Source organism: Lutra lutra, chromosome 6 (genome assembly GCF_902655055.1).
Source record: "Lutra lutra chromosome 6, mLutLut1.2, whole genome shotgun sequence".
Classification (NCBI taxonomy): Eukaryota; Metazoa; Chordata; class Mammalia; order Carnivora; family Mustelidae; genus Lutra; species Lutra lutra.
In genome coordinates this window covers 53,690,433-53,716,948 of record NC_062283.1, presented here as the reverse complement: position 1 = coordinate 53,716,948, position 26,516 = coordinate 53,690,433, and the positions used below count along the sequence as shown (strand labels likewise).

Sequence of the window (26,516 nt, the reverse complement as noted above, 5' to 3'; positions counted from 1 at the left end):
TGTAATATAAAAATAGGTAAGTTTATTCAAAGTCTCAGATATTTAGCTCAGAAGTATGCATTAGTTTTAACTGGTACTACAGAAAAGAAAGCTTTCTCAGCCTTCATGACTTGCTTCAGATCTTCACTCCACCAGCACAGAACCACCCAAAGCCTGTTCCAGACTGATGTGCTCAGCAGAGAAAAAACAGGCAACAAACAAGGAAAGGATGAACAAAAACCAGCTGTGCTCCCCCCTATATTCTCAGAAGTTATATGTTATTTACCATGAACAATGGTTTGGTTTGTTCTGGTGGGAAATAAGAAGAATGAATGAACGAATGAAGATACAACAGTCTAGTCCTTGCCCACTTTATTCTTTCTCCTTTACCCCACAGCAGGTTTCATTACCCATTCCCAAAGGTCAGCTTTGTCACATGTCTCTCAACTTCGGTTCAATTAACACCGTTATTTAGGAAATGAAGGCAAAGACTGATGCGAGCAGGGAGAGGAAATATGGAAGAAACACTCTGGGCAGAGCCCCAACGTTCAGAGATGAGTTCTCCTCAGATGAGGAAGATAATGCCCTCGGAGACCATGACCTGGTTGTCGTCCTGCATCTTGCTCAGCGCAGTCTGGATCTCTGCTGAAGAGAAGGGCTCTTCTCTGTCCTGGTTGATGGATTCCATGAGGCGATTCATGCCCACCGACTGTGCGTGAGCTTCCCGGAACACATCCAAGAGGGCCACCTTGAATTCCTTCAACCTGCCCAAGTCAGGAAAAGATGGGTAAAGGAGAAGTAAACAAACCCAAAAGCTCTCACACAAGATCTATGTTAAGTGTTAATACAGTAGAGGCATCCCCCAACATTCTATTATAGAGCTTCCTGCACACTGAGAAATAACACCATTTTAAAAACCAGAGACGTATGAAGATGTGGGAAACTGGTGTTTCCATAGAAATGTAAACTTGGGGGGCGGCAACTAGGCAGCTTAGTTGGTTAAGCATCTTACTCTTGGTTTCTGCTCAGGTCATGATCTCAGGGTCATGAGACTGAGCCCCCTGTCAGGCTCTGGGAGGAATCTGCTTGAGATTCTCTCTCCTCGCTCTGCTCCATACCCCCACCCCTGAGCACATTTGCATGTGCACTCTCTCTAAAATAAATAAAATCTTAAAAATATATATATATAAAAATATATATATATAAATATATATATATAACAGCATCTTTGAAAGGCAATTCAGCATATATACTGAAATTTTTTTTTTTAAGATTTTATTTATTTACTCAACAGACAGAGATCACAAGTAGGCAGAGAGGCAGGCAGAGAGGGAGAGAGGAGGAAGCAGGCTCCCTGCCAAGCAGAGAGCCCGATGTGGGGCTCGATCCCAGGACCCTGGGATCATGACCCGAGCCAAAGGCAGAGGCTTTAACCCACTGAGCCACCCAGGCGCCCCTATACTGAAATTTTTAAGTACATATCCTTTGATCCAGTGAGTCCATTCCAAGAAATTAACCTTACAGCTATACATTTGCCTGAGTACACAGTGATAAATATTAAGAATGTTTTACTATAAACACCAGTTTTACAGAACCTAAGTGTCCATCATTAGAAAATGCAAATAAGGGGCGCCTGGATGGCTCAGTGGGTTAAGCCTCTGCCTTCGGCTCAGGGGATGATCTCAGGGTCCTGGGATCAAGCCCCACGTTGGGCTCCCTGCTCAGCAGGGAGTCTGCTTCTCCCTTTTTCCTCTGCTCCTCCCCTCTGCTTGTATTCTATTTCTCTCAAATAAATAAAATTTTTTTTTAAGATTTTATTTATTTATTTGACAGAGAGAGATCACAAGTAGGCAGAGAGGCAAGCAGAGAGAGAAAGAGGAGGAAGCAGGCTCCCCGCCGAGCAGAGAGCCTGATTCGGGGCTCTATCCCAGGACCCTGAGATCATGACCTGAGCTGAAGGCAGAGGCTTAACCCACTGAGCCACCCAGTCGCCCTCAAATAAATAAAATTTTTAAAAATAAATAAAATATATTTCAGTGGTTTCTCAGAAAGAGGGATTACAATTGATTTTAATATTTTTTCTAAATACTTTTCAATGTTTTCCTATTTTCTTCAGTAAATATACTGCGTTCTATGCTTAAAGTATTAAAAGAAAAAAGCAAACCTCAGTCATAGGTTTTCTGTAGTGTCCAGTAAACATAAAAATGTATACATAAGGGATGCCTGAATGGCTCAGTCAGTTAAGCATCGACTCCTGGTTTCAGCTCAGGTCATGATCTCAGGGAGGTGAGATCAGGCCCCAAGTCTGGCTCCCTGCTCAGAGTCAGGAGTCTGCTTGAAGATTCCCTCCCTCTGCCCCTTTCCCCACCCATATGCACAAGTATGCACGCACATGCGTGCACACACAAACACACACACACACACACACACTCTCTAAAATAAATAATCTTTTTAAAAAAATTTATAAGTAAAACTATTCCTGAACCTCTGGAGGTAAAAACTTCTCATCCCAAAACAAAGGACAATTCAATGAAGAAAAATGTGTGTGTGTGTGTACACCCTACTGAGAAGAACCCAAATAGTAAGATAAAAATTTTGTCCTTGCTTCAATTCAAGACTATCTTCCTTCCTGACCTCCTGAGGATATTATATTTAAAATCCCCACAAAGAACCATTTATAAAACAAATGGTAAAATGTAAACAACCGGGGATTCTGGGTAAAGGTATAAAAGAATTCTGTATACCACTTTTGCAACTTTTTTTTAGGTTTGAAATTAAAATCAGAATATAAGCTGTTCTTTTTTTTTTTTTAAGATTTTATTTATTTATTTGACAGAGAGAGATCACAAGTAGACAGAGAGGCAGGCAGAGAGAGAGAGAGAGAGAGAGAGAGGGAAGCAGGCTCCCTGCCGAGCAGAGAGCCCGACACGGGGCTCGATCCCAGGACCCTGAGATCATGACCTGAGCCGAAGGCAGCGGCTTTACCCACTGAGCCACCCAGGCGCCCCAGAATATAAGCTGTTCTAAAAATTACTGAGCCTACAAGTTTGAGCTCCACTGATAATCAGCGTGTTTTCATACCCTCTCCCCAGAATGTCCTTGTCCAGCAGCATGTGGCATTCACCTTTCTACTCACCTGGATTCACTCAATTCCACCTTCTGGGACTCCTTGGTCTCCTGTGAGTCTGCAGTCTTTGGAGTGTGCACTTTAGAGGATAAATGGTTACAGATAATGGTAAGACAACATGGTGAAGCCATTTCCACAGACACCAGAAAAGTAATCTTCTCCACTCCCCACACCTCACTGAGCCTACCGAGCACCCACTTCCTAGGGTTTTTATGGAACCAGCCCAGGTTAAGAAATTGATTCAGGCAAGAGACCCTTAAATACATTATCTGAGATGCTTACGCCAGGCTTGGCAAAGAGCACAGTTCCTTGGGAAGGAAGCAAACAACTGAGCAAAGCCCGGTTTCCAAAGTTTTGACTGGGTTTCCTGAGGTTCTCTTGGGACAAACCTTTTGGATACAGGGTCCTGAGCAGGGAACCAAATGGCAACCCACCAGAAAATGTAGTACACGGAGTGACTGAAGTCAGCAAAGGAACCACCTCTTTATCAATAGGAGACATTCACTCACCTTGAGGCATTTCCTCCTCTGTGTCACTGAAGTCATAGGGGTCATAGGAGCCCCCATCCTTGGCGTCAGAGTGACAAGTCCTCCTCCTAAAATACCCATAGCAATTAAAAGGAACCCATCCTGTGCCTCTGACCAGAGAAAAAGAACTAGAGCGATCTACAATCAAAGCAAAATGCTAGGCCCAGGTCTATACAAACTGTTACTTTTTCTTGAAAAAGACACTGAAAGTTCTGAACTAGAACACAAACAGGCCCTGCTTCCCAATGCTCTTTTTTTCTACCAACCACCTTAGAAATTCAATCACAGGCATGAAAGGGGAAAAGTTACCATGAGGAAAGGATTCCGAAAGATACACTCAAAAACCTGTTTGAGTTAGTGTGCTCCTGCTACTTAGCATTTCTTTAGCAGGAAGGAGGTCAAAAGCATCCTACCAGGGGCGCCTGGGTGGCACAGTCGGTTAGGTATCCAACTATTAGTTTCCGCTCAGGTCATGATCTCAGGGTTAGGGGATTGAGCCCAATGCCTGCTCATTATGGAAGTCTACTAAATTTTCTCTCTCCCTCTCTCTCTGCCCCCAGCCCTGCCATGCACGTGCACGGTCTTTCTTTCTCTAAAATAAATAAGCAAATCTTTAAAAAGGCATCATACAAAAGAACAAAGGGGCTAGCTAAGCTCTCTACTTTGCCTAGGTTGTCTTTGGCCTCCAACCCCACAGATCTAGGTACCCTTCCCAAGAAAAAGTTGATGTCAACCCCAGCAGTACTGATCCACTCCTCTCCCCTCTCCCCACCCCCAATGCATGTCTTTGCTTTGCCTTACCTCTTACTCTTCTGCTCTTGGTCCTCCTGGCTTTTCTCCTCTTCATCCTCTGTCTCTGATTCATCTTCATTTCGCTTCTTTCGTTTCTTCTCCTTCTCTAGAACCTGAGACCAAGCCAAGCATGGGTGGGTGGGAAGGGTCACCAATGCCAGGAAACTGAATGAAGAACTCTTGAGTAAGAGTCCGTCTACACCACCAGCAAAGATAACTTCCGTGGGTCTAATGACTGAGCTTCTTCCATCCCTGAGTCCCAGAACCAGGGACAGAGGAACAGGCTGCTATCTATCTTTAAAAATGCTGAGCGGGGGGCGCCTGGGTGGCTCAGTCAGTTAGGTGTCCAACTCTTACTGTCAGCTCAGGTCATGATCTCAGGGTCATTGGACTGAGCCCCACATCAAGCTCCTCGTTCAGCAGAGAGTCGGCTTGAGATTCTTTCTCCCTGTCCTTCTGCCCCCCTGCCACACTCTAAAATAAATAAGTAAGTCTGTAAAAAAGAAAAAAATGCTGAGAGATATGTTAAATTCCTTTGACCACAGTAGATACTAAATGAGTATTTAAGGAACAAAGAAATGAATGAAAAAAAAGTCCAGCCCACAACGGTTAAGTGGAAAACAATTCATTTCTTTATAGATCAAGTGACTAATTTAAATTTAAAACAACTCCCATCCTAGCAAAAAGAGTAACCCAGGAAAAGCCTATCAAACCCATAACTAAACCCCAGATGACTACAGTTCACTGAACTGGAGAGGGGGTGGGCAATAGGAAAAGACAGTGAAGGCTTCAAAAATACAGGGGCGCCTGAGTGGCTCAGTCATTAAGTGTCTGCCTTCAGCTCAGGTCATGATCCCAGGGCCCTGGGATCAAGCCCCGCAACGGGCACCCTGCTCAGCGGAGAGCCTTCTTCCCCCTCTCCCACTATGCCTGCTTGTATTCCCTCTCTTGATATTTCTTGATCTCTCTCTGCCAAATAAATAAATAAAATCTGGTATAGGGGCGCCTGGGTGGCTCAGTGGGTTAAGCCGCTGCCTTCGGCTCAGGTCATGATCCCAGGTCCTGGGTTCGAGCCCCACATCGGGCTTTCTGCTCAGCAGGGAGCCTGCTTCCTCCTCTCTCTCTGCCTGCCTCTCTGCTTACTTGTGATTTCTCTCTGTCAAATAAATAAATAAAATCTTTAAAAAAAAAAAAAAAAAAATCTGGTATAAATAAATAAAGAATGAATGAATGACAGAAATACAATGTCGTGAGCAGAAACAGAAACAGAATGACGGGCCCAAGCTTGAGAATTCAACTTTTGATGTGAGATTTTGAGATGCCAATGGGAACCCTGAAGAGACTGGCAAGAAAAACGTTGAAGGAAGAGGAAGATCACCAATGTTAATCCTTTGGAAACCTACTTTTTTAAGAGACAAAGTATGAGTAGGTAGAGAAGCAATCTGTTGATGGTGCAGCACGTCAATAAAACCTAAATCTCTGGGGCCTCTAGGGACTCTGGCATCAGTATTTTAAAGCTTCCCAGCTAGATGCTGCTTTCCACAGATGACCTAAAGGCAGGTGTCACTGTGGAGGGCTGGGCAGCCCAAGCACCAGCATTTACTCAGGGGGAGCTCTCGGGCCCAAGCACGGGAGCCCTCACCTTCTTGAAGTAAGCATACTGAACCAACTCCACAGCTTCCTCTGCATCCTGCAAGTCCACAGTCTTGCTCATGCGGGCCTTGGCATGAGCTGTGGCCAATCGAATCAGAGTTTCCAGTGTCCGGGCTGTAACTGGTGATGTCTGAGGAAGAGAACAAGGGACGATTACTTGTCAGAATTCCCATCACTCCCACTTTACAGAAAAGGATAAAGATACTACCAGACTGACTCTAGGAAGCATAAGCAAAGGATTCAGAGCTATATATTCTGTATAAACACTACATAAAATTCACAAAGATAAAAGCAGCCAATCAGTTCGCCTGGGTGGCTCAGTTGGTTAAGTGGTTGCCTTTGGCTCAGGTCATGATCCCAAGGTCCTGGGATCAAGCCCCACATTGGGCTCCATGCTCAGCAGGGAGCCTGCTTCTCCCTCCCCCTCTGCCTGCCGCTCCCCCACTTCTGTACACACTCTCTTACAAATGAATAAATAAAATAGTTTTTAAAAATAAAAATAAATAAAAGCAGCCAAGAAAATAGGAGTGTTGAGGGAGAAAGGGGTGGGTGAACAGGGAAGAAGAAAATGAGGCATCTTACAGCTGGAAAGAAAAAAGGCTAGAAAAACTACAATAGTGAAGGAGGAAAAACAATCCTGTACTGCCAGTCTGCAACGCTCTAAGAACTTTGCTTTTATATCAACTGCATCATTTAATACTCCCGATACTTCTCCAAGTTTTACAGATGAGGAAAATGGGACTTAGGGCTTCAGGTAACTTGAGCAAGGTCACACTAAGGGAGGGGTGTGAAAGAGGTCATGTGAGGACAAATTTTTCAAGTTGGGTAAATTCAAGTCCAGAGGAAAACAGGATTCTGGCATGTTCTCATCAAGTGGTTCTCATGGGGGGGTGGGTGCATACTAAACTGGCGTGCTTCTATCTTTTTTAGTATATGCGCTGCCGAAGCAAGCACAACTTCTATCTTTTTTAAATGCTTTTGGCTGAATGGCATCTCTGACCTAGTGAGTCAGAATGTCTATGTTTAGGACTGGACATGTATACTTTTTAAGTTTCAGGTGATTATGATGTGCCCATCTAGTTAAGCATCCCTGACATTATCCAACCTTCTCAGTTTATGGATTAAAAAACTGTGACCTGAGATGTGAAGAGATTTGTGCAAGGCCCAAAAATTAGCTGGACCTGGGACCAGAACAGAGGGCTAGTTTTTTCTGTCACATTCCTACATCTCCCATTGTATGATCCTTGATCTGGTCACTTCCACTTCGAAGTTTCGCAAATTATCATGGGATAGTATAAATAAAACCCTATTCCACATTCAAAACAAATATATTCACTTTTTTTTTTAAAGATTTTATTCATTTATTTGACAGAGAGAGGAGATCCCAAGTAGGCAGAGAGGCAGGCATTGAGAGAGGGGGAAGCAGGGGGAAGCAGCTCCCCACTGAGCAGACAGCCCGATGCAGGGCTCGATCCCAAAACCCTGAGATCATGACCCAAGCTGAATGCAGAGGCTTAAACCACTGAGCCACTAGAGCCAATAGAGCCACACTACCCAGGTGCCCCAAATATATTCACTTTTAAGTAAAGTCACCAAATCTTTTAATGATTTAAAAGCTACCAGAGTGTGGAGGTTACACACTCCTTATAAGCTCCAATTCTTGGATAACCTAAAAAAGCAAGTGAAATTTTAGCCTGCATTAGCAGAACTACAGAATCCAAATTGAGAGATTTACCAGACCCACTAAGACCAGAGCTCAAACAGTGTTTTGTTCAATGAGAAGGCTTCTGACACACTGAAACATGTTCACACGGTGAGAGAAACAATTAAAAAGAAAGGGGGCTTCTTAATCTGAAGAAGACAAGTCATACATAATCCCCACAAAACAAAATTAAGACCCATGGGTCTAAGTCATGGGGAAGCAAGTTTAAGCCCAATAAATACAAGACGTTTCTAACATTTCAAAGCAGTGATGTGCCAGACATGCTGCTACTAGAGGTGTCAAGAAAGTCTTAGCAGAAATTCCAGAAGACAGAGTGCCTATCTGGGTGTGAGGCTAGAATAGGTGACCTGGGATCAGGCCTAAATCCAAAAGTCTATGTCTATAGCACATAATAACGGTCTTGGACTTGGGTCTTTCTGCTGTGAAATCCTGTGTGAACTCTATGCCCCACAGTTTAGATAAATTCACAGGCAGATTTCTAGAAATGGCTTTGGACAACCATTATGATTATCCAACTAATCATTTATCAAAGTCCAGCTCAAATAGCACACTCTCTTCCATCAAATTCATACCAGTTCTATAAAGTCTAAAGGAAAAACTAACAGCTTCTTCATCTACACTCCAATCATCTTTCCCATTCGTTCCCTCCTAGGTACCACACTGTGGTTAGATATTTATAAATATGCATATATGATCTTTCCATCTACCTTCCTACCTCCTAAGTTGCAGATCTGAGCTCTCTGAGGATAGCTCTTCCCATTTTAACCCTGCATGTAAGAACCCAAAAGTGGCTCCTTCTGTTTGCTGAATGTATCATAGCTTCCGGAGGCCAGTATCATCTGATGATATTGTATCTAATGAGATACAGGTATCTGGTTATTCTCACTTCATTTTCCTTTATAAAAGGAAATTATTAGAATTATAGAACAGGAAGTCCTTCGGACCAGAAAGAAAAAGGTAAGGAATCCCTAAGTTAAAATGCTTTCAGAACTCCCAGGTAACAGGGACTCCCCAGCCTTGTACTTAAGAATTCCCAGGCCCATCTTGGCTGTGGGGACTCACCCGGGCAGTGTCCGAGCTCATGCTGTCTTGGCTGCGCAGGCGTGAGTACTCTTCTGCAATGTAGGCACCTGACTCCTGAGTTAGGATGGGCTTGATGATTTTGGCCACGTGGATGTATTTCCTCATGAACGCTGCACTCACCATCTTCTCCCTGGATGCACACACAGGGAAATCTTCTCTGCCAAACCTTGGCACATGACTGGGGTGGGGGCTTGGCCTCTCCTCAGAGAAGTCAAGGTCAAGTGACAGAGATATATTCTAGAATCCATTATCATAAATCCCATTTATATAGAATGTGTATGAATGAGACCCTTTCATCTACATTTATTGAATTCTGTAGCTATTACTTAGATGTATGTGAGGTAAGCAGTACAGGCAGAAGTTTAGGTATTATTTGCCCTATTTAATACGTAAAAACTGTGGCTTAGGGAAGACTTAAATTTAGTCTTCTGACTCTAAATTCTGTTCTGAAATGACAGGTTTGAATCTATACGCTTCCTACTGCACCACAGCCCTAAACAGAAGTACAAGATCCCACATTTCACACTTGGAACACTTCCACCCTAGTCTCCTTTATCCAAATCCACCTGCACAGCACCCAGGGCTTGCAGTCTACCGTCCCGTCAATATTAGCTTGTCACCAACAGCTACAGGACTTGTGCAGTACTTAAGGTACGAGGATTACATGATATACCCACCATCAGCTGAGCATGTTGTCAAAGCCTTCCATTTTAGGAAGGTTAGAACCTAAGCTTAATCACCATAAACACAAGGCAACTGGCCAGGAAAAGGGGTATATAGTGTGAGATCCAGAAAAGAAAACAGGCCCACATGGCTATGAATCCAAGCATGATCTCGCCTGGGGAGCACATAAAAACATACTAATATGACAGAAATCTCAGGTTCCTTCAAGAAGTATGAAGAATGCTCACTTTTTCTTCTTGGTCCCATGCAGAAGATTGTCATGCTTCTCATAAATCTGGGTGTCCTGCTGGTCTTCCTGGTTAAAACTGGGATCGTCTGTGGCCAGGATATCCACAGCACTACCCAAAGGCATAGCTGGAAAACCCAAGTTGGGAGAAAGCAGAGTAAGAAATTGGTTCTTCTGAAGAGAGGAAAAAATTAACAAAGCCAAGACACACAGACACGTGGAGCCCACAAATAAGAAAAGTGGAATGACATGGCTCACAGAAGATGCTCAAAGGTGTTCCTAGACCCAGAAATGGACAAAAGACACACCTTAGGATGACTCTCAGTGAGCAAGAAGGGAGTGGTCACATAGACAAGTGCACCTTCAACATCAACCCAAAAACAAACACCCATCATGACCTGGGCCAGGTCTGAGATAACTGTGTCTGTTTAGGTTCCCCTCCATTAGTCACTCTGACTCTTCCCGGGGCCTCACCATCGCCATCCTGTTCCCCGGGTGCCCTGTAACGGTGCATCCTAAGGACATGGTCCGAGATCTCCCGATCCTGCTCAGGGTCCATCTGATCCAGCATGATGAAGAGTAAGTCAAATCGGGATAGCAGTGAGTCCTGTAGCCCAATGTTCTCCATGGGGGTCTTATACTGATCATACTGTGCAATGGAAGGAAAAAGCAAAGTGGAGGTGACATCAATGGGAAGAAAGCACAAGGAGACTACTTAAAGCTACTGAAATACTTAATTCAGTTCCTCTACCTGCAACCCTTCTTTCACTGAAGCTCAGGAGACCTGAGCAAACTCAGAACCACACCTACTAGCTGAGGTGCCTCTAACAGGCTTATCATAGGTCTTAAGACCAGTCTCCTCCTTCCCAAGCCTTATTCTGCTCCTGCCATTCCAAGGGTAGGACCAACCCTAAAAGATGATTCCTTTTCCCCTACCGCTTATAAAGTTGACAAGCTGACTAAACCAAAAGCACTTGGAAACACTGGAGTCCCTTACTTAGAAGGTAATGAGTAAAACCACAAAAAAAAATGGTCAATAATCTATAAATCATAACATCTTAAGGCTCAAGGGAGATCTTCCCTGGGACTCAAAAACCTCTATACTTTTTTATCTTTCAGTTCAGGGCCTACGAGACTACCCACCCGCAAACACTTTACAGTTAGACAGTCCAATACGCCTTGTGGGTAACCTTAATAATGATTCTGAACATGTTCCCCATTTCAGGACCTGCTATTTTCTCCCTGCATTTCCCAATATAATTCTTTAGGATGACATAAATACTGTTACCATTAATCTAAAAACCAAGGTTCTCAGCCCATGCTCTGCATTATCACCAACCTATGAAGCCTTCTAAACCAGAGCTACCAAGAGCCCCAACCCAAAGATTTGAATTCAGAAACCCTGGACTGGGGACCAGGCATCTGCATGTTTAAAAAACTCCACCCAAACAGGTAAGCCCATACATTATGGAATCATAATTGCCAGAGCACAGTATAGGCTCTGCATTCAAATTTTGATTGCCATTTTCTAGCTTGTGACTCTTAAGTAAGTTACTTAACTTTTTATGCCTCCATTTTCTCACCTGTAAGATAAGGATAATAACTACCTACCTACAAGGTTACTGTGAGGATAAAAGCAGTTGATAAATACAAACTATTTGTAAGTCTTAGTTAATAGTATTATTACGGTACAATCTTTAAAGAGGGCAATTTGGCAACCTCTACCAAAATAAAATTGCATGTAACTCTTCAGTGATTCTGTTACTAGGTATTTATTATATGGACATGCGTAACAGAATACACATAAAGGAATATTCACTGCAACTTCATTTCACAATAGCAAGGGAAAACACCGAATGCCCATCAAATGGAGACTAAACAAATTACTATAAATCAATGGAATGTAAGACAGCTGCCCCCAAAAAAAAAAGAAAAAATAGAGGCAAAATTCGTCAAACCCCAAGCTGGATAAATATAATCATCATAGTAAATAAATACCAGGCAAGGGTACCTTATAAATAAATAAGTATCATCTTTATCATCGTAAAAAACAAAGATAAACAGACTAATTCGGTTACAAGGAGCCAGTATAGTTGTTGTATACACTTAAGTTTCTGTTTCCCCAGACACTCAAGAGTTTAGTGGTTATCTCTTGGAGAAGGGATAGGAGAGAAAAGGGAAGTCTTCTAATGTCTATACTGTACTCTGTTCTGTTCATACATCCTACCATCTGCATGTGGTACTTTCGTTGTAATGGCAATACAGGTTACTGGGTTATGGGACTGCAGGTCACTTTTGTTTTCTTCTTTGTATTTTCCAAGTTATTTAAATAAATAACTTGCCAGGGGATTCTGATGTGGCTGAAAACGTGAGATAGCACTGATCTAAGTTAAGGACAAGAACAAAAAGGTGGAGAGCTAAACTTTAGTCTGGCCTTTTATTCCTCTGGGACTCCAAGAATCAACTTCATGGCCCAGCTATTCAGCAAAACCAAACAAAGGTGAGGACAATGGTAAAGTGCCTGCCTGCACTCACCCTGCCGTAGACGGGGTTGGCAGCTGCCAAGACACTGCAGCGGGCATTCAGCCGAGCATGGATGCCAGCCTTGGCGATGGTGACTCGACCCTGCTCCATCACTTCATGGATGGCCGTGCGGTCCATGTCGGACATCTTGTCAAATTCATCAATGCAAACCACACCTCGGTCAGCAAGGACCATGGCCCCTGCTTCCAGGCGGCGCTCCCCTGAGAAATGAGCAGGTCAAGATATGTGTTACCATCCAGGTTGTAGAGGACAAGGGGAGAGATTTCAACCTCCTTCCTAAGCACTCAATGTCTCTCATGAGAAAATAGTGAGGAACAGTCAGTTCCTAGAGACTTAGAGAAAAACCCTAGTGGGTCAACCTTTTTAGTTCCAATCTGAACTATCCCTAAGCAGCCAGCCTCCAACAAACTTCTTTCACGGATTCTCTATCTTCATCCTCAAGTAATTCCCCAACTAGATCTCTGCTCTCTTTTCACTAGTCTTCAAATCCCTTCCTCTAATTTATAAAATAGCACTATCTTCATTTTTATTTATTTCCCTTCCAATATGCAAAGCCTTCTTCAAAAGGTGTGTTTTAGGAGACAGTCTTATCCAGAGGGCCACCCAAAGACTTAATTAATTCACCCCCTATTGCCAGAGGATACCCTGGCCTCCATAGTCTGGTTCAAACTAAACTTTCAGGGTAACAAGATAAGCTTGTATCTTCCCAATAAAGCTTCCCAAGAGCAAACTACAAGAAATTACACTTGATCTCACCACAGGACGTTTGCCAAAGACCCTTATACCCTTACCCGTTTCCTGGTCTGTGGTGACAGCAGCCGTCAGACCCACTCCAGAAGAGCCCCGTCCAGTGGTGGGGATAGCCCGTGGAGCAGTGCACAGCACATAGCGTAGAAGCTGAGACTTGGCAACCGATGGGTCCCCTATAATTCAGTGGGACAGTGGTGACTTGCTAGGAAACTCCTCCACTCCCACACCACACTGCAGCAAGTTCTACTTTTCTAGCACAGCTCTTGGCATAACAAATTTACAGTAATGGGTTATAAATAATATTCCCTTACCATTCATGGAAGAATATATTTTAGACATAAATCAGGAAACACAAAAATGACAACAATAAGAAAAGATTCATTTTAGCCTTCTGCCCTTTGATGGAACTGAAATACACCAGGTAGAGAATACACATTCTTTTATAGATTCCCACAAGCACACTCCACAGGGAAGACCAAGAGTCTGATGCAAATCCCCAATGCCATACCGATCAGGAGAATATTGATGTCCCCACGGATGTGACTGCCATTTTCAAGGTCTCGTTCCACCCCTCCCAAGAGCAAGCAGAGAATCGCCTTCTTAACGTAGTCATGCCCGTGGATGCTAGGGGCCAACGACCTGGCCAGCTGGTCAAAGATATCCTACAGGAGGAATAACCAAAGGCATGAAAAGTCTGTTGAGATTCAATATGGTTTTGCTAAGCTCTGCTTCATACTTCAACCTATAAAAATGCTTGAAGAACTCCACATTTGTAGACGCCATTTCTAACTGTAAAAGCTTTTCTTAAGACAAATCACACTGATGAGACGACTGTCAGAACAGATAAAGGGAAAGCCTATATTCCAAAACCTGCTTAAAGAGTTAATCTTTAAGAAAAAAGTATTTCCAGGTTCAAAACACTTTAGGTTTAATAAGAATGTATATTGTGGTTCCAGTAACCTTTTGTCTTGGTTTGGTATGGGTATGTTTTTTCAGTAACCTTGATCACACAGACACATAGAGATGACCCTTGAACAATGCAGAAGTTAGGGGTGCCAACACCCCATACAGTCAAAAATCCATGCATAACTTTTGATCCCCTAAAACTTTACTAATACCCTACCAATGACCTCGTCTTACCAATAACATAAAAATATCTGTGTTTTAAAAACATAACACATTTGTGTATGATATGTACTATATGGTGCATTCTTACAATAAGCTAGAGAAAGGAAAATATCATTAAGAAAATCGTAAGAGAAATACATTTATAGTACTGTACTGGATTTATCAGAAAAAACCCACAAGCAAGCAAACCCACAGTCCAAACATGTGTTGTTCCAAGGTCAACCGTACTTTCTTCAGTTCTACCTATGGACAATTCTACCTTTTTGTCTTCAAAAAGGAAAAAAGCAAAACAAAGTAGAGAACTGAAACAAAAATAACCTATTTAAAACTTATGTAACAATGCATCACTACTGTCGTCCACATGGACTTACTGGTACCCTGATATTCTCTTATTCTAGTACTTGTATTAGGTTCACTTAGCAGCCCAGCAGGTAACAAAACAGAAATACTGAACAGCAAAAACATCCTTTTACTTGCTGACTGGGTCAAAATTAAAAGCTAACACCACATCCTTTAGAGAAAAAAACCTTGACCCTCCTCCTGATCCTCTACAAAGATGAAAGGTGTCCCATGCCAAACACAACCCTAACAAATCCATTCCCACCCTCAAATCCCTATAAGATACTCAGACCTTGGAACGAGTTTTACTGAACTTCTTGATCTTGGCTATATCCTCAGCAGAGAATGAAGGCTGAACATCCTTGCTCATTTGCTTCACATTACAGGCAATCAGGATAGTCCTGAGACAAAGAAGGAGGAATAAGAAGAATAAGAATAAAAGGAATAAGAAGAATAAGAAGCAGCCTGCAGATTTTAATTCCTAACATCAGAGCCAACAGCAAATCAGAAAATAATAAAGTAAAAAAGACAGGTTGTTCTGAATTCAACAGCTGATTCTTTTAATCTGTGACACAAATATGCTGATGATTCTTCACCTCAGGAATTTATCCTCGGCTGCCCCACAGATCCTCCTTCGGACAAAAGTGTGGATCAGAAGGAGGTGGGAATACGGGAGAAATTCACGTAAGCCATGAGGATATAACCATGTAACCAACAACTCCTATTACCAGTTTTATCTGATGGAAAAGAGCTATCCCATCTCCCAGGCAGCTAGACTGCTCCACCTGTCTGATGTATGCCCCACAATATGGCAAACTAGAGCGTGAATACTACCAGAAATGCAAGCTGCCAGCAGCGTGCCAAATGCCTCAGAGCTGCACCATTACCTGAAGGTCCCTGAGGTGTAGCCTCCCTTCTTTCCAGGAAGACAACGGTAGGTCCCCACCACCTGGACTCGGTCACCAGGCTTCACTTTATCTACCAAGTCATCGTCCAGAATGACATCCACTGAGCGGGGAAGTTGGCCAGCTGGGGCCTTCTCCGGCATCTCCTGGATCGTGATGGTCTGGTGGTCCTTGTAGACAGAAAGGCCATATTCGGTCTCGAGGGGATTGTTTTCCTCATCCTGAAAAAGACATACAGAAAAGCATTGTTATCTTGTCCTGGTCTTAGTAATACCACACTCATTTTTTTTTGTAGGAAACAAATATAATTTGGAAATGACCTCATGAGATTTTAGTATCTAGAACAAAAAAAAAGCCAAATGTATACTCCAGTTTTCTCCATTCCCGTCTGATCTAGTAACAAATCATCTAATGGAAGGGACAACGATAGTCTGAGGGAGCCACGGTTACATTAAAATCTAAATTAAGATTCTTATTTCCCCTGTACTATGACACAGTATTTCCATTCCTAGGTAATACCCGACAGAAACATTGACCCAAAGCCACATAGTACAATGTTCACAGCAGCATTATTCCCAATAGGCAAAAATTAGAAAATATCCAAATGCCATCAACAGAATGGTTAAATAAATGTAGTATATTCACCCAAGTGAACACTATACAGCAATGAAAATGTATAAAATACAGCTATATACAACATGAATGAATCTCAAATACACCTGTTGAACAAAGGAAGCCCAGCACAGGAATATTTAGATAAAATATAAAAACAGGCAAAAGTACTCTGTGTTGCTGATGATATCAGGATAGGGTTAACCTTGGGGAGTGTGGGCCCTCAAACACTTCTGAGTGCTAGGAAGGCTCTGTTTCCTGGTTTGGACAATGATTTTCCAGGTATTTTCAGCTTGTGAAATTTCAGTGACCTGCATACTTTAATATAAACTTTCCTGTGTGTATATTAAACTTGAGTAAAGACATTTTAAACTTTTACTCCCTTGCCATTTGAATTTTCTAAAAACGCAACAGCAGCCATTTATTGAATGCTTACTATGTATAAGGCATTGTGCTATTATCTCATGAGATGATCTCATGTAATCATTCTAACAACTCGGTAAAGCAGGTATTTTTCACATGTAACAAATAAGGAAACCGAGACTGGAGAGGTTAAGTAAGTTCCCCAAGTCACACAGGAAATTGCAGAGCCAGGACTTCAGGCAAGTATAACTCCCAAGCCATATTCTTCAGTACCACACTAGATGACCTCCAGGAATCCAATGTATTTCAGATCTTAAGAAAAGAAGCGTGGCCCCAGTAATCAGCAAAAGAGTACTCCCTGAGTAGTTACTGAAGACAGTCTAGAAGGAGGTATCTTACTGAAGAAGAGAGCAGGGTGACAGAAAAGTAAAAGGACATAGGTTCTAGTCCCTAGGGTCATCACTAACTGGTACCATGTGCAAGTCACTTAACCTTTCTGAATCTCAACATTTCACCTGAAGACAGACTCAACGATTCTAAAGTATGCTTCAGTTATAAATCTAAGGTATGCATTCTTGTTTTAGATTAAGATTCCTGCACTAATTGAGTTGAATATAAGAACTGGTTATACTCATATCTGTATCCTCCACAGTGCTTAACAATTCTTTGGGTACAGTGGCTCTCAATTAAAATTTGATGGCAGGGACAGGTATTCTTCAATAGAATGAATTCAGACATCAAGTAACCAACACTAATCGTCTTCTGTCTCATTAAGAAAGCCTCAAGTTGTCTTCAGTTCAGAACAGTCAGAACATTAAGTATAAAGTCATTTCCAATGCCAGTCCTCTCCCAACCCAACGTTAAATATTTGCAAAGATATCATGGTAACACTATAGCGTAAGTATTGTCCCATATTACTTTAAGTAGATTATAAAGTTATATATAACTTTGCTCAAAGATCTACGTTGCTTAATGACTTTTTTCAATCCTTCTACAATTTGCCGAATTTTCTAGAGTATTTATTCTTTTTTTTTTTTTTAAATTAGAATTGAAGACTTTCGTATTAAACTCTGGCTAGCAATCAATCTTTCTTTGAGATTAATCCTTACACTTTTCATCTGATGTACTTTAGAAGACTTCAGATATCACTCAATTATTTGCATGAAAACAGACATCCTTGATTCCCACCTCCCAAGAAGCCCAATTAATTCATTCCCCTCACCTTGGTGGGATAGACTGAGCTGGAAGGAAAGGCCACCAGGGTAGTGAGATCAGAGTAACGTCGTTCTATAGTCTTCTTGGTAGCAGGGCAGTAGTGGACACTGCGGACGACTTTGGGACGAACTAGAGAGCCTAGCAATGGAAAACATGCATAAGTCATTCAACTAGACATTGACAAAGGTAGAATCTGACGCAGACAAGTCTATCATGACTCTAAATAAATACTGTTTTCTTCTGACTAGTTTAAGCTACTTCAATACTAGTCATTTATTCATTTTTATATTTAGAACATCAACATACCTATATAAAACTTCAAGTACAACTCTTCCTGACCAAGAAATGATAGGAGTTCAGAGTTAAAATGAGGAGATTACAAGAGCCAAGACACACCCACACTCAGTAGAATTCATCGTTCTGGACCCCTTCATCAATGTACACACCACAGATCCTCCCAGCTTCACCCTGTACGTTCAGGGCTAAGCTACTCGGCTAAGTAGAGCTTAGTAGAGCTACTAAGCTCTACTCGGCTTCTCCTCCTTCCCCAGGCCCTCTTAAGACTATCCCACTTCCATTCCCTTAGCCCCGATTTGAAGCCACTCACACTTGGTGACAATGCCCTCCACGCAGACTACACAGCTGAGGAAGCAGGAGGTAAGAGTCCGGGGAGAGACATGCTTGGAGCCAAAGCTGCCCTCCAATCCTATGTAGAACTCCTCATATTGCTTGGCATAGGTAGCATCAATGGAGGCCACAAAATCCTTTAAAGCCCGCTGGAAGGCAACCAGCTCCTCAAAGGCATTGCTCAGGAGGCTGCACATGGGCAAGAGAGAGGATAATTAAGCAGAAAGAGAAAAACTCAAAAAAAAAAAAAAAAAAAAACCTGACCCTCAAAAATAAAAGTGGTATGAGAATCTAGCTTCTACTTTCTCCTACCATCCTGGATGACACAGTAAATTATATCAGAACTGACAGCTAACTTTAATTCAGCTTCTCAAAGATGCAGAAATGATACTCAGTTAAACATGGAAAGAGGAGCTCCAGAGAGGAAAATGCTCACCACCTATTCTGGGAGGAAGAAAAAAAACAAAGAAGCAGGTGAGGCAATGAGGGTCAAAAACATTCCATCCAGGCCCTCTCGTGGGAAGCCTGTTCCAATCCAGGGAAGAGAAAGGGGGCCACTGTCACTCAGAGCCAGGATAGCCCCTTGGAAGAAGCCCCTTACCACTTACCGGTTAGCCCTCTTCTCATTCTTCCTGCGCAGGTCATTCACATTGACAATTAACCGGTATTGGTTGTCACTGATCAGCTCCCGAACTTTGCTCTGATAAATTCCCTGGTCTTCCTGCAAAATAACCACCACATATCACAAGAGGCACAAATTCAAAAATAAGACAGTAAACAGAGGCAGTTCTCACAGCAAGATCAATCCATCAATCTCTGCAGCAGAAGGGACCTCCCATTTCTCCACATTTTCACTCACTAGCCTGAGATTCCAAATACACCCTAAGAGGCAGTTGCAGGATGTATAATAATCTCAACATCCATGTTATGATTTCTATTATCATCTGCAGCTTTTCTGTATGCAGTCATTTCTCAACTTCTAATGGCGAATTAAAACAAGGTCATAATAAGTCAAAAAGGACAAATAAAAGCTTATCAAGGGGCGCCTGCCTGGGTGGCTCAGTGGGTTAAGCCTCTGCCTTTGGCTCAGGTCATGATCTCAGGGTCCTGGGATCGAGCCCCACATTGGGCTCTCTGCTCAGCAGGAAACCTGCTTCCCCCCTCTCTGTCTGCGGGCCTCTCTGCCTGCTTGTGATCTCTGTCTGTCAAATTAAAAAAAAAAAAAAACCTTAAAAAAATTTTTTAAAAATTTTCAAAGGCTTACCGAAATGTAAATTAGCAGATTAAAAATGACTTTTCACTTAAGAATTACAGAGGGTATTAAAATATTCTACTTCCCCGATTAGCTGTATAATAGGGAAAAGAGTTCTCTAGCCAGACCTAAAGGAATAGGAAGCCTCGCTATTTGTCTACAGACCCAGCATTACCCACCCTTTTAAGAAGCTTTACAATATCCTATGGCTTCCAATCCTGGACAGCATACAAAGCCCCCTTTGCCAGCAGAGCAAACGCTTTTCTGCATCTCCTTTGGCAGTGAAATCGAATGCAGCCAAGTTAGGTAGTCTTTTCCGCCGGTATCTGCAGGTCTTTAAGTTAGCGGATCACTACCGTTCTGATGAAGTTCTAGAACACAGGTGAGGTTCAGTGGGGTGAGGTCCAAAGCCCATGACCAAGAAAGAATTCTTGAGGCATTTTTGGTGCAAAATGGTGGTTTATTAAAGCACGGGGACAGGACCCGTGGGCAGAAAGAGCTGCTGCCCCGGGATTGTGAAGAGTGGCAGGTTCTGTACCAAGTGGGTGGTGAAAATAAAGAAAAGGGAGGTTTCAAAAGAATTTTCATATGCTAAAAAGGACCTACAAGATAGGAAAGCCTTGCCACTGTCAAGGTCATTTTGCCCTCTAGCAAGGTATTAACATTAAGACAGGTGGGAGATTCCTAAAGAAAGTCACACATGTCGCACTCAGGAGCAGGGTCGGAGAAGGTTGCTGGATGTCAGCTTTTGCTTTGTCCTCAGCCAGCCTTCTGTCCCTCATCAGTTCTACAGCATTCCTCCCCCTACACTCCCTTCAAACTGAGAGAGCCGGGAGTGATTCCGAAAGGTCAAAGCGAGCTTTGCCATTACGTGCGCACTTGAAAGAAACCCGCTGCCTTTCGCGAGACCCCGCCCCATCAGCACGCAGGAGAGTTTCAGGATCGCTCTCTCAAGGCTGCACCTACAGGAGACCAGCTGCGGACTCCACCGCGAGAAACGTTACGCGACCCTACATGGAAGACTCCTGAGGGCGCCGGCCCTGCCCCAAGAGTCGAGAGGCCCGACGGACCTCCCGGGAGTCCCCCGCCCCACCCCGGCCCGGCGTGGAGCAGCATCCGCCGTGGCCTCCCTCGGCCCGTCAGCGTCCCCAGGGCCTTCAAGCGCCAGAGTCTCGCGCCCCCGCGCCTCCCTCACCTCATCATCCAAGAAATCCAGGTAATCTCTCTGCGCCTCTCGCAGCTCTACGTCGTCCAGTACTACCGTCCCGGCCATGCTCGCCGCCAGGGAGCCGCTTTCTCCAGAACCGCGAGGACGGTCCTCCGATGACCCCGCCCCGGCGCGAAAAGTTCCGAACTTTTCCCGCCACCCAAGGCTACGTCAGGAAGGGGAGAGGTTTTCCGGAACGATATTCACATTCTGACTGGCTGACACCTCTTACGCGAGAAGAGCGAATATCCAATCGAGAACTTGTTCCACTTCGGCTTTCCCGAGACGCACCTCGAGGTGGCGGGAAATATGACACCTGAAGCCCTTGGTTTCTCCCCTCACTGACAGGAAAGCTGACCAATGGGGCCGATAGGAGGCTCGCGGGGTCTGATCATTGGACAGGCGGGCAAGAGGAGGAGGACGCGCTGCATTCTGGGAGTCGTAGTCTTCCCCCTTTTACCGGATGTTTTGTAGGTTGTTTTTGTTTTTGTTTTTTCAAGCTGCTGTTCCTTAACCTACCGTAGAGAAGACTGTCTGGCGGTTATAATAAAAGTAGCCTAAGCGTCAGAGAATGGGAGTTTTTACGCAGCAACCTGTTTTTTAAATGTACTAAAATCAGGCGTGCTGGGTATGTTTCTGAAGCAAACTGCCCTCAAGTGGCATTCCGAGAAAAAAGTGAATTTTGAGAATCTGTGGGATGGAAATAGAATAATAGCATCTTTGGGAAAGTCTCTTTAGTCGAGCGACCCATTTGCTCTCTGAATACCATTGCCTGAAGTAACACGTAAAAATAGGCGGTGGAGGAGGGCGAAGTGAAAGAAACATTTTCAGTATTGTGTCCTGCCCCCTTGAGATGGCCTCATGTTTTATTCTACAAAATTCAGCCCATAATCACTACACCATCTTACTTGCAAATGGGTAAGTCTTTCTCGTTTTAAAGGGAGATCACAAGATCTTTTAAAATAACTTAGTTTATTGAAAGATAATTAAACAGAAGGAGAAACAAAAAAGTGTTTCAGGCCACTTTATCAGTCATAATTAAGATGTAGTAAATCTGAAATTACAAATAACTAAAAGACCAATTGCTTGTTTGCAATCTTTGCAAAAAGGTGGGTTTTTTCGCTTGTTTTTAGTCTTTTCTGGTTTATTTTTTTTTTGTTTTATTCTTGAGGTATAACTTATATACAGTAAAATGCACAAATCCTAAGTGTACAGCTCAATGAATTTTTATTATGTGTATACCTGTGTAACCACTCAGTGCAATCAAGAGCAGTCCTATTGCCCCAGCATGTGTTTTTAACTTTACTGAACAGGACTAGACACCTGCAAATTCTATATCTGTAAGTTCAGCCAATTAATTTGTAATTAGTTTATGTTCGAAGATCCCCAGGACTCACTGTGCCCTAATAAGTATTCTAAGTATAACCTGCCTAAACAAAATATATATGCCATCTATTTGTATGTAAGTATTTTTAGTTATTATACAGTTTATAGTTTCTACATACTTGGCGTCATCCTTGTAGGTAGATACATTGATCCTTACTCAAGGAAAAAAAGGTGGTCATCCAGCTGCTTGCTTTGGTTTATATTAACAGGAATTTTTTTATAAAAACGGAAAGAAATTCTAGATGAGGATCCTGTTTGCAATTATACAGTAAGAGATAATTACTTATTAATGTAAGAGTACCTGTATCCCTTGACCATAACTATCATTTTGTGAATATATTGAAGGCAGTACTGACATATTCTCAGCTCTGAAAACAAGTTGAAATACATATTAAAAGAACCAGGAAGCTTAGTTCAAACAAGCAAATTAAGCAAATAATTTCATTTGCAAAGGAAAAGTTCAAAGGAGTGGGAATATGAAAACCGAATCCTTGACTCTAACACTTTAGTTTCCTCATATGGAAGACGAGGAAATTAGAAAATTCCTAATAATTTATCCCATTCTAATATTCCATGAGCCCATAGCAAGTTTGGAAATTGTGTAAAGACAATTCCCTTTAAAACTTATCATGTTGTAGTTCTTGATAAAGACCTAATTTACTGGGGCGCCTGGGTGGCTCAGTGGGTTAAAGCCTCTGCTTTTGGCTCAGGTCACGATCCCAGGGTCCTGGGATCAAGTCCCACATCGGGCTCTCTGCTCAGCGGGGAGCCTGCTTCCTCCTCTCTCTCTGCCTGCTTCTCTGCCTACTTGTGATCTCTGTCTGTCAAATAAATAAATAAAATCTTAAAAAAAAAAAAAGACCTAATTTACCATAATGTCATAATCTTCGGTCATGAAGGACATGTGGATATTTAATTGGGTGTTTCTCCCTTTCATTAGGACATGAAGTCTTTGAGCAAAGAAAGTGTTTCATTTGTTATTTCCCAACTCCTCCAAACCACTCAGAAAGAAAAATCTATCAGGTTGTTACTAAACACATATACAGGGGCGCCTGGGTGGCTCAGTGGGTTAAAGCCTCTACCTTCCGGCTCAGGTCATGATCTCAGGGTCCTGGGATCGAGCCCCTCTTTGGGCTCTCTGCTCAGCAGGGAGCCTGCTTCCTCCTCTCTCTCTCTGCCTGCCTCTCTGCCTACTTGTGATCTCTGTCTGTCAAATAAATAAATAAAATATTTTAAAAAAATAAAAATAAAAATAAACACACACACACATACACACACAATGTTGGGGCATTTGTTACATCTCATATAGAGTCTATATGGCCCTACCTGAGTTTAGCCAATGACCTTCCTCTACCTCTTGCTCAGAATGAAGCAGCACATGTAACCTGATGAAGTAGTGGATCAGTGGTTTCTATTGTTGCTCACATTCTTGCTTTCCCTCTGTATCCATTTCCTGCACCCTATGCCTTCATGTACCTAAGCCAGTCGCCAAGGCTAAAGAAACACTAGGGGGCTCCCTGAAGAGCAGAAGCATGCAGGAATACGATGGAAAACAAAGATTGCGAAGTATATGTGGTACTTCCATTTTCCACATCCTTAGGGAGCAAAAAGTACCCAAAGGCACTTTGGGTAACAAATATATCATATTTAAATAAATATAAATAATATTTATATGTATAAATATAAATAAAAATAATTTATTCTCACTAAATGATACATATCTTTCTTCAAACCAATGAACAATACTATGCGTTGCAAAACTTGAAACAATATTCTATGATTAAGAACAAGCTTTAGGCACTTGGGAAAATGCCATAGGCCATTATAGAATTTTGGCACTCACGCAGAGGCCGCAAAAGATTGGAGGTCAAAAACTCTACACTTCTAGGTTCCGGAGCAGCCTAAGGAATAACTTACAGGACCAGGCTTGCCCTGGCCAAGCCAATCTATTTTCTTATGTTCTCTAGACTACAGAATCTTCTCCAGATGCTATAGTATGTGGTCTTGAGCACCAAGATCAGCAGGCTCCCTTCTTCTTCTGGCTGCTCTAATTATTTGTTGTGCAACTATGGGCAACTTACTTTACTCTGTACCTCAGTTTCCTCATCTTGAAAATTAAGAGTGGTATCTATGGGACGCCTGGGTGGCTCAGTTGGTTAAGCGGCTGCTTTCGGCTCAGGTCATGATCCCAGAGTCCTGGGATCGAGTCCCACATCGGGCTCCTTGCTCAGCAGGGTGCCTGCTTCTCCCTCTGCCTCTGCCTGCCACTCTATCTGCCTGTGCTCACTCTTGCTCTCTCTCTGACAAATAAATAAAATCTTTAAAAAAAATTTAAAAAAAGAGTGGTATCTAGTTTAAAGAATGGTTTGAGTATTCAGTGAGGTTTGAGTATTCAGATAAAAAATATTGAGAAAAGTGCCTGGCATGTAGTAAGCACTAAATAAATGTTAACCACTGGTGGTGATGGTGAGATGGTGGTGAAGGTATTAGTGGTTGGAGAAGAGTCAACAGATGTTGGGGGAGAAGGAGAGGAAGCATCCTGGTGCATTCTGGAACAATTCAAATGGTCATATTTAAGCCACCTTCCCACCCCCACCAAAAGATTAGAATAGAACCAATCCAGACATTTCTTTCAGTGATACCTTGTTTGCTGCAAATCCAATTGGCTAAAGGAGTAATGCATTCAGAGAGTATTATCCGGCTCCAGTTCTGCCTGTGTTGAAAACCATCAGAGGCATTTGCTCCATGCTTAAGGACCATTATGGAGGAAGACCAAATGGTCTCTTGATTTAACCAACATGTCTTGTACTGACAAGAGAGTGTCATAGCATCCACCCCCATCCTTTGCATCCTGGCCTCCTTCCAGTTAGATATACTATAAAGATCAGGAAAATGCAGGAACCAGAGGGCATCAGTGATCCTGATTTGCCCATTGGATTTGACAACATAGCTGGCATGCAGACAATTTGTGATTCATTGTCATTTGCCAAAGTTAATTTCAGCAATTGGATTTCTTAGTCCCGGAAAGGTCATCTCTGTTCTTTTCTTGGGTGTTGTTTTTTTTTTTTTCTAGTTTTACTAAAGTATTATTGACAAATAAAAGGTCATTCCCATTCTTAACCACACAGGTTTCACTAAAGCTCTGTTTGAAGAGTTTTGCTTCAGTCCTTAAAGATTTGCAGGAAAAAATCACCAAAAAGTTGCTGAGTAAATAACTCATTTACACATTGAAATTCTCTAATAATAACCACTCTGTACATTTGTTTTGACTTGTGGGCACTTAAAAAAACAGTCTCTTATGCTTTTAATTGTGTCAATATAATGAAATGATGAAGAAATTTAGCCATATCAACCAACCAGTCAAATATTAGTGGAACATCTGTATACCTCATTCTGTCCTTGACCAGAGACTTTAGCTCAGCACTGCCCAACAGAAATACAATGCAAGACTCATATATAATGTAGTTTTCTAGTACCTACATTTAATTTTTTTTAACTTTTTTTAAAAGATTTTATTTATTTATTTGCTGAGAGAGACACAGCGAGAGAGGGAACAGCAGGGGGTGTGAGAGAGGGAGAAACAGGCTTCCCGCTGAGCAGGGAGCCCCATGGAGGGCTCAATCCCAGAACCCTGGGACCATGCCCTGAGCCGAAGGCAGATACTTAACGACTGAGCCACCCAGGTGTCCCTAGTACCTACATTTCAAAAAGTAAAAAGAGTTTTCACTTTTGAGAAGTGAAAATTAATTTGGCAATACATTTTATTTAACCCAATTTATCTAAAATATCAGTTCAATATGTAATTGATACAAAAGAAATATTTATGAGATATTTTATTTCTCTATACTGAGTCTTAAAAAATCCAGTGTGATTTTTATACTTACCCATATCACAGTTCAGACTAACCACATTTCAAATACTCAGTTACCACATGTGAGTAATGTCCACCATATTAGACAGCACAACCTTAGAATACAAAAATCTCTCTTGAAATAAGTTATGATTTAACTTGAAAAAATAGCAGCCATTTATTGAATGTGTAGTATTTGCCACTGTGCTAAGCACTTTACCATATAATCTCATTTAATCTTCAAAATACTTTGTGATGTGGTTGTTTAATCCTCATTTTGCAGGTGAGAAGACTACAACTTTAAAGATCCCAAAATCTCATACCGGTAATGGACAGAGACAGGATATGAACTCAGGTCTGTATGGCTATATTGAATACTCATTTAAGAACAAATGAATATGTTAAGATCCACATGCAGAATCTGACCCATCAGACTCGGTAGAATTTACTTAAATATTAAACAAACAGGTATTTTATATTCTAAAATACTTTACTTGAGTTAAAAAGACAGCATATTGTATTTTTACCTTAGTGCATTATAGTT

The 26,516-nt window shown here is 42.2% G+C and overlaps 2 protein-coding genes across 2 annotated transcripts in view; one reads left to right on the top strand and one right to left on the bottom strand.

The window, feature by feature from the left end:
* Positions 1-20,895, bottom strand: MCM3 (minichromosome maintenance complex component 3). The gene is made up of 17 exons (XM_047732475.1): positions 20,725-20,895; positions 18,886-18,998; positions 18,258-18,466; positions 17,658-17,788; positions 15,443-15,681; positions 14,848-14,956; positions 13,597-13,750; positions 13,130-13,261; positions 12,330-12,538; positions 10,269-10,443; positions 9,796-9,922; positions 8,864-9,014; positions 6,068-6,208; positions 4,435-4,538; positions 3,616-3,701; positions 3,116-3,185; positions 1-743 (listed from the first exon to the last, which is right to left on the bottom strand). Exons 1-17 carry the CDS (start codon positions 20,800-20,802, stop codon positions 545-547), a joined length of 2,427 nt encoding a protein of 808 aa, XP_047588431.1. The 5' UTR covers positions 20,803-20,895; the 3' UTR covers positions 1-544.
* Positions 20,896-20,950: 55 nt separating this feature from the next.
* PAQR8 (progestin and adipoQ receptor family member 8) overlaps positions 20,951-26,516 on the top strand; it is a 131,310-nt gene continuing 125,744 nt past the window's right edge. Inside the window, exon 1 of the mRNA XM_047732480.1 lies at positions 20,951-21,654. The gene's annotated coding sequence lies outside the window, so the exon portion shown is untranslated. The remainder of the gene's footprint in view (positions 21,655-26,516) is intronic.

Coding starts and splice junctions, on each gene's coding strand:
- MCM3 (XM_047732475.1), bottom strand. CDS start 20,802: ATGGCCGGGACGGTAGTACTGGACGACGTAGAGCTGCGAGAGGCGCAG. Junction 18,467..18,885: donor AATGAGAAGAGGGCTAACCG/GTAAGTGGTAAG, acceptor GCCCATGTGCAG/CCTCCTGAGCAATGCCTTTG. Junction 13,751..14,847: donor TCAGTAAAACTCGTTCCAAG/GTCTGAGTATCT, acceptor TTCCTCCTGTAG/GATATCTTTGACCAGCTGGC.